The 21988-nt window shown below is 34.7% G+C and overlaps 1 protein-coding gene across 3 annotated transcripts in view; it reads right to left on the reverse strand.

Annotated features, from left to right (window-relative positions):
- Nucleotides 1-21988, reverse strand: part of LOC105211010 (capon-like protein) — a 301508-nt gene that overhangs the window by 256911 nt on the left and 22609 nt on the right. For all 3 annotated transcript variants that reach the window (XM_054229557.1, XM_054229555.1, XM_054229556.1), the window contains one exon: nt 15516-16093. In XM_054229557.1, the coding sequence (XP_054085532.1) occupies nt 15516-15617 (102 nt within the window). In that variant the 5' untranslated portion in view covers nt 15618-16093. The remainder of the gene's footprint in view (nt 1-15515; nt 16094-21988) is intronic.

Raw genomic sequence — 21988 nt, forward strand, 5'->3', positions numbered from 1 at the left:
TCACTATAGCATATAGCTGCCATACAAACCGAACGATCGGAATCAAGGGCTTGTATGGAAAACTTCCGCATTTTACTACATATCTTCACGAAATTTGGTGTGAGTTATTGCTCATAGAAATAATTTAATCTCCGAAAAAATTGTTCAGATCGGTTCACTATATCATATAGCTGCCATACAAACTGAACGATCGGAATCAAGGGCTTGTATGGAAAACTTCCGCATTTTACTACATATCTTCACGAAATTTGGTGTGAGTTATTGCTCATAGAAATAATTTAATCTCCGAAAAAATTGTTCAGATCGGTTCACTATATCATATAGCTGCCATACAAACTGAACGATCGGAATCAAGGGCTTGTATGGAAAACTTCCGCATTTTACTACATATTTTCACGAAATTTGGTGTGAGTTATTGCTCATAGAAATAATTTAATCTCCGAAAAAATTGTTCAGATCGGTTCACTATATCATATAGCTGCCATACAAACTGAACGATCGGAATCAAGGGCTTGTATGGAAAACTTCCGCATTTTACTACATATTTTCACGAAATTTGGTGTGAGTTATTGCTCATAGAAATAATTTAATCTCCGAAAAAATTGTTCAGATCGGTTCACTATAGCATATAGCTGCCATACAAACCGAACGATCGGAATCAAGGGCTTGTATGGAAAACTTCCGCATTTTACTACATATCTTCACGAAATTTGGTGTGAGTTATTGCTCATAGAAATAATTTAATCTCCGAAAAAATTGTTCAGATCGGTTCACTATATCATATAGCTGCCATACAAACTGAACGATCGGAATCAAGGGCTTGTATGGAAAACTTCCGCATTTTACTACATATTTTCACGAAATTTGGTGTGAGTTATTGCTCATAGAAATAATTTAATCTCCGAAAAAATTGTTCAGATCGGTTCACTATATCATATAGCTGCCATACAAACTGAACGATCGGAATCAAGGGCTTGTATGGAAAACTTCCGCATTTTACTACATATCTTCACGAAATTTGGTGTGAGTTATTGCTCATAGAAATAATTTAATCTCCGAAAAAATTGTGCAGATCGGTTCACTATATCATATAGCTGTCATACAAACTGAACGATCGGAATCAAGGGCTTGTATGGAAAACTTCCGCATTTTACTACATATCTTCACGAAATCTGGTGTGAGTTATTGCTCATAGAAATAATTTAATCTCCGAAAAAATTGTTCAGATCGGTTCACTATATCATATAGCTGCCATACAAACTGAACGATCGGAATCAATGGCTTTTATGGGAAATTTTTGTGGAATCTTCACGAAATTTGACATGGATTACTGCTTAAGGTAATAATATAAACTCCGAAGAAATTGTTCAGATCGGTTAACTATATAACCTTAATGTTTCTAGCAAACAACCCGGCTAAAAAGAATTAGTAAAATGTTTTCTCTTTTTTTACTTACTTTTTCTTACGTCTTTAGGTTTGCTTAAACACATAGTTGCTAAAAGAAATGCACCTGTGAATGGTATATTAGCTTTGGTACAGCCGAAATTAACGTGTTTTCTTGTTTTTTTAATTTATATTACTACCATATAAATATATGGCAACCCTATACATTGAAAAATTAATAGCAATCAATAATGAATGGCTGAAAATGTGGCAATAAAATCAATTTAAAATTTTATATTGAATTAATTCTGATGAAAAGTACAACAACTCCTATAATAACAAATGATAAAAAAATATAAAAAACTCCTTTATCCTTGCACCAAATTGAGGCAGAAAAAGCCACTTCCTATCATAAATACCACGCTTTGTGGCTTGAAAAATAATAAACGCTTCACGTTTGTTGGCGTTTATTAACGTTTTATCGCAATTAATTACCAACATTTAACGCCATAATGGCAGCTGAAAACAAAGAAATTAAAAAAAGGGTTTACTGAAGAGGATTAAAACGGGAAAATTTATAACACAAACACGGTGTACACAGCTGATGCACGCGTATTCATCAGCATCATCACCATTATCGTCGAACAAACGCGCTTTGCTGCCACAAAGAACAACGTGCAATACATAATAAACTAAAAAAAATTAAATGTTGCAAATCGCCTGCTTTGTGCTTTGCGACCTTTGAAGCTTTGCATAAAGCGTAGACGGCCGTTTAGCTTATCAAAGCACTGCCAGCTGAGTAAAAGTAACACAAAGAAAGATTAAAAAATCGAGTTTGAGTAAAGGATTGTTCGGGTTTACTTTTTCAAAGTTTTCTTACTTCTTATCAAAGGTAAACAGGAAAGGAAGTAGACAAAGTGGCAAACAAAGATAAACTTTAAGGATGGCGCAGATTTTAATCTTAAATGAAAAGGTAAATAAATTATTTCATTCAAACTTCCGTTCCTGGACAACAAATTCTTGTGCTCTAGGTCAACGTGATCCCATCCACAAGCTGTTATGGAACGCAAGACCTTAATTGAAAGCATCAATAATTCATTATTATTTCGCTCATCATCTTGAAATTTTGATCATTGGTCCTTTTCGTGACCAATCAAAACATCTATACAGGAAGGTTAACTCAAACTAATTCCACATCCTTTCTTTAACCCTCTCATGCCCGAATTAAAATCGGCGGAGCTAACATTTTTTTAGGACAGATATATATTAGTCTTAACTCAAATATGAAGTGATAAAAATTTCAAATTCTTATGTATCCTAGTTCATTTGCCTTATGTAGGCAACATTGGGCATGAAAGGGTTAATCTGAATCTTTCTACTTATCAATGAAGTTGTTTTAGTCCAAGCAACAACTATCTCTTTAGTTTTAACTCTTTTCCCGCTTTTGTGGTACTGGAATTGACCCTGATTTGATCTAACTCTATTTGGATCGGTAAGTAAACTTTATTTTGAAACATCATCTTAACTAATCCTTTTCTGATTAACATACTATAATTCCCTAACTAAATTAACGACCTGTTAACATCTTGAGTAAGAGTACTGATCTAAGTAATTTTCTTCGAGAAATTTACTTTACCTTTACTGAGGTAACCCTTGTAATATTACGGATCTTATACGAACTTATTGAACTCCCTTATGGCTTAATCAATCATTTAGAATGACCAATGCCTCAGTTAATGAGTCCGACAGCAGAGCGACAATAATATCATTCAAATCGATGACAGTCTACTCAAGGCCAGTGAAGGAGTGTCTAACAATCTTACGAATAGCTTCTAGCTATTTTGCTATCCGACATGTATGGGTACCCTGTCACCGCGGAATCGAATAACAAAGCAGACAAGTTTGCAAGGAGGGTACCCCAGCAACATTTACGTCGAAATGGAAGCGGGTTAACAGTCCATGGTCCACTTGCGCAAGAGCGCTGGACATGCAGACTTCGCATGAACTCCCCAAGCGCTGGACAACAACCACAGTGGAGCGTAAAAGGTCCCTCGAACTGCTTTCCCGCAGCAAGGTCCATCTCAGCGCCATCATTGGTGTGCTTACTGGACATTGTCCGAGAGGTATGAATGCGCTGAGGCTAGAGTTCCTGGCAGATGCAAGTTGCCAAAGCTGTTTGGAGGAAGGCGAGGTGGAATCATCTAAGCATTTCCTCCTTCAATGTCCAACTTCAGCCAGACTGAGGTTGAAACACCTTGGAAGGCTCACCTTCGGCGAACCTGCCGAAGTGGCTCCAATTAGCCGACTCAAGCATAATAGATTTCAAGCGTTTTGCCGAATCATAAGTTTTTTTGATCCATTAGGAGTTTTTGGTATCACAACGGACCGCGCTCCAAACTGCCCCAATGAGTTCTTCGAGCATATGCAGAGATCTAGCTACTAACCTAACCTAGTCGATGTGTAAGGTACAAAGATATTACAGTTTCTCAGGAAAAGTTGCTAAATAGATCGGATTTTGAAAAGTATTAATTTCAGTTTTCATCTTCAAGCTGTGTTTGCTATTCATGACGTTCAGTTCAAAGGCAGTTCGGAATATTGGAACAATGGAATAATTGAAAACATTGGCTCCACACTACCTCACACCAGTATATATTTATTAAGTTTATTCACTAACAATATGTTTATTGAAACAAATCGAATTATGTGAATCAGTGTAAGCACTCACTGTGAAAGAGTCATCAAACGTTTTGAACTCGTCAATTGCAACAAATGCAATATTTTGATTGCCGGCGGCGAGAAAATGGCAAACTCAATCGACACTTGCAACAAGTGTAATTTTAATTGAAGCAATTGAGGCAATTGTCAGACATGACAAGAAGACTTTACGCTACACACACGCCACTGCGGAGCGAAGAATACGCACACTTTGAGGAAATCAATAAAATAAAAATTTGCAACTCTGCAGAGCGTTTTAATGTTATTACTCTTATTATTGTTATTATTATTTTTGTAATTTGCTTTATATTTTTCTTTTTATTGACTGCCATTGTGCGTTTCACTGCTGACTTTGTCAAGTTCATGTGCAACAATCGCGTGCAACATAATTACAATTGCTTGCTGCTTTGTTGCAATCATTGTTGTCATTTCGCGTGGCTGCTTGCGTTTCGAGTTGCCACAAACTGACTTCAATTACTCGACTACACCGCTGACACGGCGACACGTGCATAATTATGTATTTTCGCTTGAATGCACCGCGCGCCGTTTGTTTGTGTGAAAGTAGTTTGAGCCAAATATATATATATATATGTACACGCTCCATATTCTGCTCAATTGTATTTGCCGGTTAATGGCACCGCGTCAAACGTGCAACAGCTCGTTGGAGCAGCCTGCACACTCTAGTCACATTAAAATTTCGCGTGCTGCTTCCGCCTTCGCCTTGCCGCCACTCCCTCTTCTCACCCTCTTCTCTCTCACTCTCTCGCTGTCGACAACTTTTATTTTTATTGCCATCACTCATACGCCCGGTTCTGCTGTTGGTGGCGTGCTCAAGACGACCTGTATACCCAATGTCGTCGTCGTCACCGCAGCCAATGTCATTTACTTGGCGAAAATTCATTGCCTCATAACGTCTGTCAGTCGTCAGGTTTTCACAATTTCTTATTTCAAGTGTTTTTGTTTTTGTTGCTCGTTTCTACATTGCAACATTGCCACTAAGGTTGCCATTGGCGCTCACACGAAATATTACTTGTTGCACATTTGTTAAGTTTTCATTATTGTCACAAAATTATACCCTTTACAGATTGGTGACCTGTTTTTGAGAACTCAACCGCAATTACAACTGAAGAAAGTCAATTTTGAAGCTCAATGAATTGAGGCAATATTTTTAATATTTCATTACCCAAATTATGGGTTTTCTTAAGATTCCGATACTATCCTTACATCTATATAAAAACTCATGTTAAAGGTTATGTGTTTATGAGCATGTTTAAGAGTGGTTAACTCGTCGAAATAAATGTTTTTGTATGGTAAACTCTTTGTTTGATGTTAGTGTTTAAGGTTAACTCGCCTAAGTATGGTAAACTCTTAGTTTGTGAGTAGTGTTGAAGGTTAACTCGTCTAAGTAAACTCTCTTATACGGTAAATTCCCAGTTTATGAGTAGTGTTTAAGGTTAACTCGTCTAAATAAACTTAAATGTATGGTAAACTCCATGTTTTTGCAGTGTTTAAGGTTAACTCGTTTAAATAAATATTTTTGTATGGTAAACTCTTTGAATGTGAATAGTGTTTAAGTTAACTCGTCTAAGTAAACTCTCTTGTACGGTAAATTCCTTGTTTATGAGTAGTGTTTGAGGTTAACTCGTCTAAATAATTTTTTGTGTCTGGTAAACTCCTTGATTGCTGGCAGTGTTTAAGCTTAACTCACCTAAGTAAACTCTCTGTATGGAACGATCTTGTTTGTGAGCAGTGTTTAATGTTAACTCGTCGATATAAATATTTATGTGTGGTAAACTCTTTGTTTGATGTCATTGTTTAAGTTTAACTCGTCTAAGTGCATTTTTGTTTGTGATAAACTCAATATATCTGAGTAGAGTTTAAGGTTAACTCGTCTAAATAATATTTTCAGTATGGTAAACTCTTTGATTGATAGCAGTGTTTAAGGTTAACTCGCCTAAGTAAACCCTTTTGTATGGTAAGCTACTTGTTTGTAGGTAGAGTTTAAAGTTAACTTTGATTGGTGGCAGTGTTTAAGGTTAACTTGTCTAAGAAAATTTTTGTATGTAATAAACTCCATATTTCTGAGTAGTGCTTAAGGCTAACTCGTCTACATAATGATTGAAAGCAGAGTTTAAGGTTAGCTCGCCCAAGTAATCTCTCTTGTATGAAACGATCTTGTTTGTGAGTAGTGTTTAAGATTAACTCGTATAGTAAACTGAGTAGTGTTTAACGCTTAACTCTGAATAAGCAAATATTCATATGTTTCCCAAAGGGTCTAAATTGTATAAAGAAGAAAATTTTAAATGTCTACAATTAGAATCTCTAATATAAAAGTCATCATTAGTAACATTTCTTTAATATTTCACGCACTTTGGAACAATCGGCGATACGATGATCTAACATGAATCATTCACTAATTACGTGACTATTTCCTGAAATACAGCCGCAAAACCTATTTTATATACCGCTGCTGTTGTAAGTGGACCTAGCACCTGCTTCAGTGCTGAAATTTTCACTACGTGACTAATAACGATTTTTATCGAGTGATCACTCAGCTGATCAACAGCGTTTTGTAGGGCATATATAAATCCCAGGTCACAAAAAAGTAGCCTGTTTTCACCAACTGATTACAGCAACACGTTGAAACAATAAAGAGTTACTGCCGCGCAAACACTCATATGAATTTTTTTATGTTGAACTAACTGCTGCACTATGCTGACAATTACGCCACTATGTAAACATGCAAGTACACGAGTATACTCAAAAAAGTTCGCATTTACACAGTTGACAGTCTTATATATTTGTCTGTCTGAGTTCCATAGGTTTATGTGGTAATTTATTGACGTGCTGCCACTTCCGTTTGCATTTGAAATCGCAATTTCAATCTATTCTATTTGCACAGTGCATGCCACAAGTGTGCAACTAACTTATATTCAAGTGTTTACTTACATACATGTATACAATGTAAGCGCTTTGTATCTGCATACATTCAAGTTGAGTTCAGTAATTTTTACATTGTTGTTGGATGTCCCATCTTTCTACTGAATATTTTGTATATTTTTCTCAATAAAGAGGAGTTTGAGTTATCGACTTGGAGATCTACAAAAGGTGATTCAAGTATTTTCGAGAGGAAATCATAGTGAATAATATTAGAAATATATTTTTGTATACGGAGGCGATCCTATTACATGCTGTATAGAAAATTCTCCAGCAACACCACCAATTTAGATTTAAAGTCTCTTAAATCAGTATGAAGAACTTGTAAAACAACAATAGATTCCGTGGTTCTATTTTTGTAAGTTTGCTGAAGCCAAGTTTGAACCCAAGAACTATCCATGAGTTGTAAGCATAGGTTAGCAAATATCTTCCTTCCGCCTTTTATTGCATAAAGCGCTACAGAGCTCCTATCTGGCAATACTATACATCTTTGAAAGGTCCCTGAAAGGTAGCCTACAAAACAAAGCTATGCATGATTAGTATGGATATTGCGTTCAACAGTTATAGACGTGTAAACATGAAGTTCACTAACGCCGAAATTCGCGTTATTTTAAAGTTTTCCTTCGTTAAAGGCAAATCCGCTAGAGAAACGTTCCGTGATATTTATGGTGTTTTGGGGGATGGTCCTCTGTCACTTCGAACTGCGGAGTGAAAACGACACCATGGATAAGCCAGCCGGTGAAAGACCTGTAACGACGAATACCGATAAAATCATGGAAAACATCGACTTAGACCGGCATGTGGAAGGACCGGCCAACAGGAAGCGTGTAGTGTTCCACCAAGACAACGCCAGACCACACACTTCGTTGATGACTCGTCAGAAGCTACGAGAGGGGAGATTTTATCGCATCCACCATATAGCCCGGACATAGTGCCAAGTGATTACCACCTATTCCTCTCCATGGCCAACGCCCTTGTTGGTGTAAAGTTGAACTCAAAAGAGGCTTGTGAAAAGTGGCTGTCCGAGTTCTTCGCAAATAAGGTGGGGGGCTTCTATTATTTTAATATTTCACAATTTCCAAGTTTAGGTCAAAGTGTGAGCCCTAGACTCTATACATAATTTATAAGAAAAAAATATTTCCACCTCTTATAAGTACAATACCTTATTAGAATCGGCTGTTAGGGAATTCAGTTCAAGACATCTCATGAAAAATGTTTAGAAAACTAAAGTAACGTAATCAAACAACAAAATGTTTATTGGAAAACCTTACACTTCTAGGAAACCTAACCCACAAAACCCATAGAGGGTGCCCGTGAGTCATCCAAAGAAAATGTAATCTTACAGAGTAAATCAAGGTAACCAACAATCAAATATAGAAAAGATGCTAACGGATCTGTATTTATTTTAAAAAAATTTAGACCGATATAAAAATAGACTGAATCGGGTTAACTAGACCCAATAGTCTTGTAAGTTTAAAATTTTCGTTAGCTTTTGAATGCTTCTTACATTAAAACTCCATTTCTTTCCCTTCTGTTTGCTTACTCTAGCTGTTTTCGATTTGCTACACCGCAGAGAGTAGCGAATCAAACAAACAACTGGTATAGATCATATAGAATGACATATTTAGGTAGAGAGAGAGAGAGAGAGAGAGAGAGAGAAAGAGTAGAACAAGCTGTTATACCAACTTCAAGCGAGAGTATCTCGAATTCAACTGTCAACACACAACTTTTACAAAAAGAGAAGAGCTCAAACATAGAGATGAAGTGAGTGGTGAAGCGTAAACGGCTTCCATCTTTTTTTTTTTGTGAAAAATTTTTACATTTTTAATTCACAACCTCACTACTTTAGGTATGTAACCATTGACCGGCATACAAAAATACTGAGCAGTAAAATTCACTTTGTGATTGTAATCAAATATTGTAATGTACGTCACACACATATAATCTTCAAGTTCTTATCTATCTGGTAGTTATGAAAAGATTCTGAATAGGTTTTCGCAAACTCAATGGTAAACAAATAAAATGCTGAAGCTTAAAATTTCATAAGAGAAGTTCTTAAGCAAAAAGTAACCATAAAATTTTGCAAAGCATTTGGTTGACCTCAAATATGAGTCCTTGTGGGTATAAACTTCTATTATTTTTCTGACAAAAATATTTCGCAAGAGCCAGCAGTGGCTTGCAACATGCTTCCTCATAGCTTTGCTTGTAGGTAGAAGAAATAAAAATATTTAAAATCTTTAGAATTACCAGTCAATATCAGCATACAGTTAGATTACAAGTAAAAAAATATTTATCTGTGTTTCGACATATCCATTTTCTGGCTGTTGCATGAATTAGAAATTTTTATTGGCACTCAATTTATTTGCTCAACTGACCAATTAAGAATATTGCTAGATTGTTGCTGTTGTTGCTGTTGTTATTGTTGCTCGACAATGCATGTGATTTGATATTGGTTTGTAATTTGAATTTGATATGTTTGTATATATTCGTGTTTTTGTTGTCTTAAGTGCTCTGTGTATGCTCAATTTCCATTCCCTAGTCGCATGATTCATTTGTGGCACCAAAAGCAATACAAAAATGCCAACCTCTAGGCATTGCAAGACATTTTTAAGGTTAGTATGTAAATGGAATTCCTACAAATGCTTAATTTCTCAATTGCAACACAAACTTGTGAGCAAAATAAACGAAATTGAGACACTTTAATGATATTTAGACCCACACACCCACATACATACCTACCCAGATATAGTATTCATTGCGAGTATTTGTTTGTTGAATCAATTGCTGGCTGATAGCGTGTAAATATTTAATTGCAAAATCATTGTTGTATATTTTTGTTCTTTTTGTTGTATCTATATACGCGCACTTCATAAGCAGACAGACAGCTGAACTTTGCTTAGTCAGCTGTGTGGATCTCACTTTTCAGAATGAATACAAACATATACATATGTATACCCGTATATACATTTTATTTACTGTTTATCTATAAGTTGAGTATTTAAGTTCCGATGTATTAGACATAGGCATTTTAATTTCATTTGGGTATTGAAGAGAAGAAATCAAGCTTATCTTGTGAGGTTAGGTTTATTGAGGTTAGGAAAATGTGAGATTAGATTTAGATTGTTTAAGTTTAGTCAGATTTGATATTAAGCTATATTTAAGTAAGATCAATGACAATTAACCTCAGAAAATGTATCACTCTTTTGAAGTTCTTCGATAGGTACTATAACCCCAATTCTAATAATTAAGCCCTTGGCTAAAGGGTTAGCTACAAAAGTAACGACCTGGGATACGATAGGGACAGCAAAGGACGTAATGTTTGCCGCTCCTTTGACATTTCTCTTCAGTAAGGTTTGCCATTTTATCTTGAAAAGATATAAGATCCAATAACGAGTTGAAATTATTAAAATATAATACCGAAATTCAACTTTAAGAGCGCTACGTCCAATTTATGGTCGGCTCATTTCTGGCTGAATGGCTTCGTCAATGAGCAAAATATACGTTATTGATCAGACAGCAATCCACACGTACTCCATGAGTCACCATTGCCCCGAAAAAATTACGATTCGATACGGTTTGTGGCACAACGGCGTCATTGGGCCGTACTTCTTCCGTGAAGATCAAGACCAACACGTTACTGTGAATGGGAATTGCTACCGCTCAATGATAACCGCATATTTTTGGTCCGAATTGGATGATATGGACTTGGACAATATGTGGTTCCAATAGGACGGCGCCACAAGCCACACGGCGGTTGTCACAATCGATTTATTGAAGACCAAGTTTGGTGTACTGGATATCTCATGAAATGGCCCAGTCAACTGGTCGCCTCAGTCGTGCAATTTGACGCCGTTAGACTCCTTCCTGTGGGGCTACGTCAAATCCATGATCTACCCAGCGACGATTGATGAACTTTGTGCGAATATCGAACGTGAAATTGCAGCAATAACGGCCGATTTATGCTTGAGAACCGTCGAAAATGGGGTTCGGTGTATGGACAACTGTAAGCGTGCTCCTGGTGGCCATGCAAAAGAAATCGAGTTCCATACATTATGGTATCGAAAGTACTTTCACAGGAATAAAGAATTTCACTGATATCACAAACCTTTTTGTTTTATTAAAAAAAAACTTTTATATTGCTCTTACTAAAAACCCCTTTATAACTGGTCACGACCCTATGATTCAGTACGGCATACAAATATTTGATATACTAAAACAACAAAAGCAGACCAAAAATTCAAAAATAAAATAATGCGAGCTCTTACATAACGGTTCTGGCAAGATTATTGGACCATCCATCGTGACCAATGATTTTCATTCCCAAAGAAATGCAAATCGAAAACAACACCCTCTATAATTAGGGGTGTCAATTTCTGTTTAGTGAAGCCAGAAGGATAAACAACTTTTCCATAAATTCTGTATAAATTAGTGAATTTAAATTTGAAAAATTAAAAATAGAAAGAGTCTTCCTCCACCTATAAATAACACAAACTATAACCTATCAGAATGTGCAGAAACAAGATGTCTAAAACTCGGTATTTTTCGAGATCAAAAATCTTGCCTTCAAGAATTCAACATGACAGTGTAGACGATCTTTACTAATTGGTCTAAACCGTAAAAATTAAAATGCAGAGGTCCTAAAGTAATGCTTTAGTAGATTAATCTTATAAATTTGGTATGAGAGTAAATTCTTGGTCCAAAGCGACTATGTTTTGGAAGCTTTGAAAACATGACAACATTTTATTCTAAGAATTTCCGGGGCGAGAAGTACCTTTCAATCGAATTTCAATGGGTTACTTTTACTTTCTAAAATAAACAGCAATTGAACCGTCTATACCCTGACTATACCTTTGACCTACTATTTGAATTGTGTTATTGAAAATTGCAATTCTTAAATACGAAATACTCAGATTCCATTCATGAATCCAATTTTGTTTCTCCAAAAAACAAGAACACAACAACACAACCCAATTCGATAGCTTGTCGAATATTTACGAATTTTCGAAAATTTGATGCGGTTGTAAAACGGAAACATTTGTGCATGTAAAACAGCAATTAATTATTTATTTAAGCCAAAAGCGATTGAAAAATATACTAATCGAAATTCTTCAAATATTATTGCCATTCAATACAATCAATGCAAAATGTATGTATGTGATTGGCGTTGCAACCGTTTAGCCGGTTATAGCCGAATAAATAATAAAATAGTCGACGGATTTTCCAAATAACATTCAATTACAATAACCCGAATACCAAAAAGCTGCATCATCACACCTTGAATGAATGTGCTTAGTTGTTGCTGGAAGTAAGCTAAAGCAAATTGAAAAACCAAAACAACATCAAATACAAAAATCATTTTACTAACAATTCTTATTTAAATTTCGTAAGAATTTGTAATTAGAAAACAAATCGGAGAATATATGTAAGTAAGTGCATAGCTAATGGTCAAAGGCACAGTTAGATACATACATGTATATGAGTATGATCTTAGCTTAATGTAATATAGGAAATTCTTATATTCTTATTCATTTGCATCTGCATGTGACTAAAGCAAATTAATTGCGCAATTACTTTGCATTTCGAATGGTCATAAATGTAGTCACTACACACACACACACACATACATTCACATATATGTTTGTATGGGTTACAATGGGTTATTAGTTTACATAAATTTTTAATTGCCAGCAATTAAAATTTCAATTTATTTATTGGGCAACACACTGAACTACTTTTTGGTTAACGCTTAACCGAGTGACAATATCAATTTGGTAGTATTACGAATTATATAATTAAAAAGCACATAAACAATTATTGAGTACAGCAGAGGAATTTCGGTTTATTTTGTGTTGAATGTTGCAGACACATGTTGCAAGCAATTAATGACACAACCACTAACGGACTTCCTTGTGGTTTCAACTGACAATTTTGGCGTATAACGGTACTTATAATTCTTAGTAGGAAGCATTATGCTAAATTGGGAATTTTTGCGATTGTCAGTGTTGCCACATTTACTCAAAATTTTTCACTTTGATTCCAATATATATGAATATCAATAACAGTCTTCAATACGCCAAACTTGGAAGAGTAGAGTATCGAACAAGCAACTGGTATAAACTATAAAGACTGGTATAATTAAGAACATTTATAGTTGAACGAGGTTATACCTGATTATACCTGGGATTTTTTAGCACCCTTTTGGAAATTTATTCAAAATCGTCTTTATATCTGGCGATCCAAGTAGAGGTATTGTTTTCAATCAACTTTTTTTGACAGATCACGCGTAAGTCATATCAAGCTGTTATGCTATTTTTATTCAGTATTGTTTGGCATTTCAACATGGAAAGACTTACGCCCGGAAAACGTTTACAAATCGTTCAACTTTATTACCAAAACAACTTATGGTCCTTTCTTGAGACCTAGCATTCAGTTTTGAACAATATTCGAACGACGAAGACCGATGAGCGTCCATTCGATGCCGTTCGCAGCAAATCGAACTGACGTATGGTACTTGGCGCGTTTTACGTCGAGATCTTGAATGAAAAGCGTACAGAATACATCTAATGCAGGAACTGAGGCCACTCCACATTCTCAAGTGACATCGCTTCGCCCTATGGGCTCTTGAAAAGATCCAAGAAGATCCGACGATTTCGAGCCAAATCTTGTTCAGCGATGAGGCCCATTTCTGGCTCAATGGGTATGGAAGCAAGCAAAATTGCTGTATTTGGGAGAAGCGCGATCTGAAGAGATTCAAGAATTGCCATTGCATCCAAAACAACAGTTTGGTGTGATTTGTGGCCCGGTGGAACCATCGGTCCATATTTCTTCAAAAATGATACCGGTGAGAACGTAACCGTTAATGGCGACCGTTGTAGCGCCATGATAATAAACTATTTGATGCCTGAAATTAAAGTTCGTGATCTCGGCGACATTTGGTTTCAACAAGACGGAGCCACTTCCCACACATCGCATCAAACAATGAATGTATTTGGAGAACACTTGGGTGAGCACACAATTTCTCTTTTTGGGTAGGTCGATTGGATACCAAGATCGTGTGATATCACATCGTAAGACTTTTTCCTGTAAAGTCTAAATCCATGCGGACAATCCCGCTTTGTTTCAAGCCTTGGTCGTGTCATTCGCCAGTTACCAGTCGAAATGCTTAAATGAGTCACCGAAAATTGGACTCAACGGATGGACCATCTGACACGTAGTAGTGGCCAACATTTGAAATAGATAATCTTTAAAAAATAAATGCCAAAAAATTTTCTTTCGAATGATAAATATACTCCATTAAGGGGTTATATACAGTTAGGATTTTCAAATCATCGATTTTTTTTGAGTTTTCTTAATATATAAATATCTGGGTATACACACACAAAATTTCACCCGATCCGACAAATATTTTCGAAGTTATAGACACATTAGTGAAGGCGCGCCGACATGTAAAGTGCTTTCAAAACTTTCGTTTATCTCGAAACGGTGTTTTTAAAGTCGGTGAGCAAGATTTCTCAGAAACTGCTGCACCGATCGGTCTGAAATTTTTACACAAGCTTCTTAACTATATTTTTTAGTAATTAATCGAAGGATTTCCCCATCCCATGAAAATCTTTTTATTCTTTATAAACAATTAAAGTCCCGAATTTTGGTCGAAAATCGAATATTTTGCTTTGAGTAGCCGCCATTTTGTGAAATTTTTTTTTTTTGCTAATTCCTTCGATCAATCACTACGTTATTTATTATATTAATGAAATTTAGTTGATTTTTGCATTTTAGATGATCCAGTCCAAAGATATCGTGCTCACCGCAAGAGGCCTTTTTTTGCGGACCTCTGCAAAATTGGCAATATCAACGTTCCCGATAATTATTTTTGGCAATAAAAAATATGTGAATATAGTTTAAGGTTGTCATAATATACCTGCCAAGTTTCAAATCAATAAACCAAATATAAATTTTTTGAAAAATGCCTTTTTTTCGACCTCCTAACTGAATGTATATAACCCCATAAAATTATAATTTTCCAAGTTTTCTTTTAAAAAAAGTGGCGATCCTTGAAATAGATCTCCTTGAAATATATCACATTTTTTAAACAAATAAAGCTATGGTATTTGGTTGCAGGAAAGGGTGAACTATTTTTTCCGAAAGAGTTCATTTTCTGGAAAGTTTCTTAGCTCCATTCTTAGTAATTATTTAAGGAGTTTTGTATATTGCTACAACTCGAACAACAATTGAAGCTGCAGCTTTATCACGTTGGATCAAAATAAGGTTCCAGAATACATAGAAATTTTGTAGACCCAAAAAACATTCGTACAAATTTTTGAAAAATTGGATCTACAGCGCCGTTTAATATACAATTTTCGATTATAGACTGAGGTTATGTCGAAAAAAATCGATATTTACGTTACGTAATCCGCGAATATATTATATATGTAGGTAGAATGTACAAAAAATATTATTATAGAAAAGGCTGTTCCACTCACCTTAGCTTGAAATGTGATGCCATGGAAGAAAGCCTGTTCGGCATGCAGCGGCACACGCAGATCCTGATCATCCTGCACCAAATCGTACGGTGTTGACGGCATTCTCAAATAGTTTAATATCACTGATTCAGACCACTTGTAGTATCATGAAATTGTTTTCATTTTCTTCTCGCTACGCTTGTGCAATGAATGCCCGATGTGCCATAAAAAGCCGTTACTACTACTCGAATTACGCGAACTCATACAAGAAACGACACCAAACGCACTAAACGAACGAACGAACAAATACCAAAAGCACACAAATTAATTTAATAATTTAGCAATATGCGAGAATTTAATTTATTATTTTTTGCTTTACGGAAGACACGATTTAGGCGATTTCACACACTCTCAATTATTATATATATTTTTAGCAATCACTAAATCACTGCGCTGCAAATTGATTTCAATTAAATTGCATTCACTCTCATTAATTTATTTAATTATTTTAATAGAATTTTGCGCGCTTTCAAAATAGTTTACAGTGGCAGATATATATATATGAAATATATATGTATATAGACTCGTGTGTGTTAAATCTATAATTGAAAGAGAGAAAGAGAGACAATTATTTATTTATATTGCCGCATAATACTATGAAAAATACAAAAATTAAATAAATTTATGATTTTATAAGCTTTTATAAATCTGTGGCAATCTCTTAAAATAGCTTAAGTCGACATAAGCTGAGTTGGGTTTTTCATTGCTACCTAAAATTTAGAATAATATTTAAACATTAATTTATCACAATTTAAGCCCTTCGATGCCAAGATATTTTCTTCAGAAAAACACAACGCCGAATCTCAATTAAGTTGATCAGTATAACTAAAAATTTCCTCATTAACTTAAGTCGACTTAAACTATTCTAAATTTGTTTCCACTTATCCAAGGTCGTAACTGTATAGTTTAGCTGCAAAATCTAGCAGACAGTTGTCATCACTTGCGAGTCGTCGACTGACCAACTTAACACCCAAACACTTTCATAAGGCCACACCAAAAATGGCACTTTTAGTCACTCATTAGTGAAGCTTTGGCAGTCTAACTGTAATTTGCACGAAATATGCAAATTAATTGGCCTTGCCTTGGTTGGGGCACAAAAGATTTCTTCAATAAATATGCAAAGTATACAATAAATTTTTGCGCAAGAGGAACATGGACTATAAAAAAGCTATTGCATCAATTTTATAAAACTATTTCAAGTTTTTTGATAAAATATTAATACGAGTAATAATTCATTCAAAATTCGAAAGAACTAGTTGTAAACAGGGTGTTGCACTCTGCCAATGAGTTTCACATAGTCCAAGAAATTGACTGAAATGATAAAAAACAGAACCCGAAGAACTTAAAAGCTTGGGTCCTTGCCTAAATTTCACTTTTTGGAATATGTGCAAGCTTCTTAGCTATACAAGATCTAATGACCAAATAAATCAATAACAGTAACCTATGAAAACGTTGTTCGGTGACTAGTGGGACTTGATTGCACTAGATAACTGATTAATAGATGGAAAGGATTCATAATCCAACTGGTGATCGTATAAACAATTGAGCTAAGAGAAAAGATCTTACTATATTCGATACTGACATACAAGTCTACAGGATACAGACAGGTCTTTGTAGAGTAATCGAAGACAAGGCTGAACTTCTTAGTGAATAGCAATAGCGTCCGACCGATTGATTATTTTTGGCCGATAACGATGCCGACTCTTTTTTTGTTTGGTAAACTTGTATAATAAAAAATTGCAACAAAAACAAATAGTATCACAAAATAAGTAAAATTAATTTTTTAATTAAAATTCAGTTAATTCAAGAAAATATTAAGAGAAAGAACCCTTTCGAAAGATTTGAGTGAAGAAATGGTTTAAAAAATTGTTTTCGAGTTTAAAAACTGTTTTAAACAACGAGGGACTCAGAAACTAACAAAGCACTTTATCAGAACAACATCAAAGAATCGAGATTTTTTGACGAAATTTGAGGGACAGTCATAAGGAGATAGAAAGGGATTAGAGATTTCGAAGACGATAGAAACCGATATGCGCACCTATTATTAACTTAGCATAATGTGAATGGTATCTTTTTACAGACATTAAGAGATTCTATATGTTAAGTATACTAAAATAAAGCCTATGCCTCCAGAAAAGTTCAAAACACCGATGACCAGTAGATGACGCTATATATAACTGATAGCTCGGACATTTACTAAAACGTTCTACAAGTTTAGGTAACTTCCAGACACTTTATGGATTTTTATGATAATCTTTTTAGGCACAGAAATGCATTTCGACGTTATCTGTCATAAGTAGACTCGTTCATACTTTTTTGGTTAAAATTTAAAAAATATCAAGTTTCAAAACTAAGAACTTTCGAATATACACTATGAAAAAAGCAATTTAGCTTTATTAGAAGAAAAACTCGCACAACAGCCTATCAATGGTACAATATTCAAACATTATCCATGGCAAAGATGATTTTGCATGCTCGCACAGATTCATGCACACCAAAAGAGTGATTAATTTCAAGTAAAAGTGCCGACAGACCAACCAACCAAGTGAGTTAATGATTTCGTATTTTCTAAAAATCAAAAAATACAATAAACCAAACCACACGGGGGGCAAGCACCTGCTTTAAGTCAAACATTTTCTTAATCACCTTTCGCGGCGTATTAACCCCGTCAAAGCGTGGACTCTTTGCTAATAATTAACTACATATGACGCATAACGCACACGATGACTTGGGCAAGCGTAGTATGACTGGACTCAGCGGAGTTTGCCGCAAATTGTGAAAGAACTTTTATGTATAAGTTTTGCATACTTTTACATAAGTATTACATATATATCTAGTACATATTATCAGCGCAAAAAATCGCACAACTACAGCTACATATATATTTATCGAGCTCGTTTATCGCAGCTTTCTTATGCGACTGTAGAGTTAAACCCAATTATTATACGCTTTAGTCACTTTGTGTTTCCGTGTGAAACTATGAGTTGGTTTTTGTTGTTGTTTTAGTATTTTTTTTTAAGTGTTTTTTTGTTCTTTTTTGTTCTTTGTCTGCCCGTGAACCCATAAAATTTTTGCAAATTCGCGAATTCATTTTATTTACCTCATTCGGCTACGCTCTGTTTGCGGCTTTTCGCTTTAATGTGTCTTTAACTATTTTGGCTAGGTTCACTGTGAATTTCGAATTCGCAATTCTTTTATTATAATCTTTTGAAATCACTTATTGCTCTTCGCTGTGTTTTTTTTTTTGTTTTGTGTTTGAACTGGTTTATTGTCGTCTCAATCAAAAGTCGAAGCTGGTTTTACCTACTGGCCGATTTTTTTTTTGGTTTTTGTTATGTTTTTTTATTGTTGTATCTTTTCCTTATTCGTAATATTAAGCCAGCAGCTGTTTCGCAATTTCATTTTTTTTTTTCATTATTTTGTGTATTAAACAAAGCCGCTTAATTACACCACACCCCCGAGTGTCTGTGAGTTTTAAAGTGAAAAATTTCATAATATTTTGAAATCACTTTTCTATTGTTCTTCATCTTTTTGAGCGTACATTTTATGTGGTCAAAATGTGCCGAGCAGCTGTTGCTGAGAAAATATTCTTATCTGCTGATAAATGACACCACAGCGACAATGTCAGCCGTTAAATAAATTTTGGTAGAAGATTATCACTTTAACTTATTCTCCTTTCCTTCATCTGCACTGTAGTTTTGCGCTCAGTTTCAGAAATCACGGACATGACTAAGTATTTGCAGTTGCTGGAGGACTTCAAAATAATTTGTATAAAGCTACCGCATTGAAATCGTAAAAAAACAAATTTTTGATTCAAAACTTGCTAACCTCTCTTTTAGACACTTATTGAGATCATATATTTTCTTATGCACCAATTAGAATCGATAAATTGGGGTTAGTTTCGTTTGGATTAGATAAGAGAGAAGTAATGAGGTAATGTTGATAGATAGATCACGACGTATTTTCTTGTTTGATACGACAGCATTCTATAGCTTCATACCTCAGTCAAATAATTATATGTGCATGAACTTTTTGCAAAAAAATTAAAGATTACAAAATTGCAAAATATTTCTGAGTATCCAGGTTTGTTATTATTAATGTATACGATATAAAAAATAAAAAATTAACAAATTTCAAAATATTTTTTAAACTATAAAACAGAATTGAAGTTTATGCTAATAGTAAATATTTATATATGCATTTTAAAATTTTCACCAGTAAAGCCTATACATTTGGGTTTAACTGAAAGAAATGTTTATTTTAATAGTCAGTGGAATTGTCCTTATATTTTAAAACTAAATTAAGCCGCTTATTCAGAGAATTAACTATTGACTGTAGAATAGTTATGTAAATATTGGCAAATTATTGCTTTATGGCTAATTTAAGGTGACGTACTGTCTCAAATTGCTTTCCGTTTTGGAAAACATGAGCAGAGAGGTTCCTCCAGAGATCCTCAATAGGATTTAGGTTTGAACTCAATGCTGCACATTGTAATACCGGAATTTTGCGGTCGTTAAAGATGTTCTTCGTGTGGATTGAAGCGTTATCCTTTCGATATGTCCAGTTATATGCCATAAATATTGCCAGCAAATTTTATTAACTCGCTGTCCAAAAGATCTACATTGATATTAGCATTCATTTGAGTGAATATAAAACATGTAGATAGCTTTCCACAACAGCAAAATGCAGCCAATGAAATCAAGGTACCGCTTCCAAAACATCGCTTGTAGTAGGACCGTCGTTCCTGATGCGAATCTCTCCAATATTTCTTGCAATGACCTGGGCCGACAAAATTTATTTTTTTTTTCGTCACTAAAGACTGTATTCTATCATTCATCGACACAGAATTGGTATTTATTTGCAAACCTAAAATGTGCTTTATTGTGTCTTTCTTTAGCGTTGGCTTAGGTGCCATGGAGGTGTTTTTCAAAAACAGATTTTTACGTATAATTGGAAAAATTATATTTATTGTGATTTTCTGTCTTAACTAGGTCCATATTTGATCGCTGCTTATCAAGCCCGCAACTACTAGCCGTCGAATCATCCTTTCGCACCGCTCATCAGTGTTGTTTTTCGTCCGCTGCGTCGCACTATACCATAATTAGTGGGGTTTTTAAGAAATTTTGAGACACAGTTCCGATGTCGCTTTGGTCTAGAGCCATTTTGGAACCGCTTTCATGCATTCCTATGATTATTACTTGTTCCTCGGCTGATAAACTAGTACCACGAGGCATTTTAGGCTTAAAGTTAAATAAATGTATTGAAATTCTTAATAATTCATTAAGTTAATGCACCTACAATAATTTTGAAAACAAATTTTAGCAAAAAAAGTTTTTGCTGCGACACTATCAGTAAGAAAGATCCGCTAAACTGATTTTGCACATATAAATATTTACTATGCAATACCCAATTCGTAAGTACATTCTTAACGTAACTGTACAACGAACGAGAAATGTATGAACAAATTTTCATTGCAAAGTAACGGTAACATATCAACCTTTTATTCCACATTTGCCGAAATCCAAAAAATAACAATGAATAAGAAATATAAACAAAAGCAGAAATGCACATATAATTATTTGACTGGGATATGTGACAACCCACGTCGAACAAGACGAGACAAAAACGCATGTTTTGTGTCTTATTAGTCAAAGACGTTTTTGACTAATCCGCTGCGGGTTGAGCCTTAGAGTTGATCCCTTGTCAACCTTCACAGAATAGTGAAGGTTGGAAAAGAAAGATAAAGGAGACATAAATATTTCTTTAATCTGTATCCTAATAGAACATTATATTCGCAGAATATTTTTATTAAATCAAATTCAATAATATTTCGTTTATTTAAACAAAATTCATTTCAAATCTATTAAAACTTCTTCAAATGCAGCTAAAACAACAACAAATTCCAAAGTCCTGCACTTCAAGCTTTATATTAATATTTAAACTAAAATTGTTTTATATACCTATGTACAATAACGGTAGTTTATATAAATATTTGTTTGTATGTTTCTACAAGTACATTGTCTGTGTCATAGCCAATTTAAGGACAAAACTTTTGTTGAAACCTGTCGCATACAGGTGTTACTACAAAATATTAAAACTTTTCATAATCCCATTGTGACAATACATAATATGTACTTGTTGTATATACAAGTAGTAGTAGAACTTGTTGGCATAGCTGCCGAAGCTAGTGAAAATGTAAGGTAAAAGTAAAAAAAATCATAATCAAATATAAATATCCCTTAAGGGGCTATACCAGGGTAACTCATGAAAAATGGAACGGAGTTATGTGCTGTCTTGGGAGGTGCCAAAAAAAATCCCCAACTGCTGATAGATGAAACAAAAAAATTCAAAAAGGTTATTAAAATTGAAGGTATTTCCTATACAATGACCTAAGATTTTTAAAATATATAAAACATTAACAAAATGGCGTAGTT

The sequence above is a fragment of the Zeugodacus cucurbitae genome, chromosome 4, assembly GCF_028554725.1.
Source record: "Zeugodacus cucurbitae isolate PBARC_wt_2022May chromosome 4, idZeuCucr1.2, whole genome shotgun sequence".
In the NCBI taxonomy this organism is placed as follows: Eukaryota; Metazoa; Arthropoda; class Insecta; order Diptera; family Tephritidae; genus Zeugodacus; species Zeugodacus cucurbitae.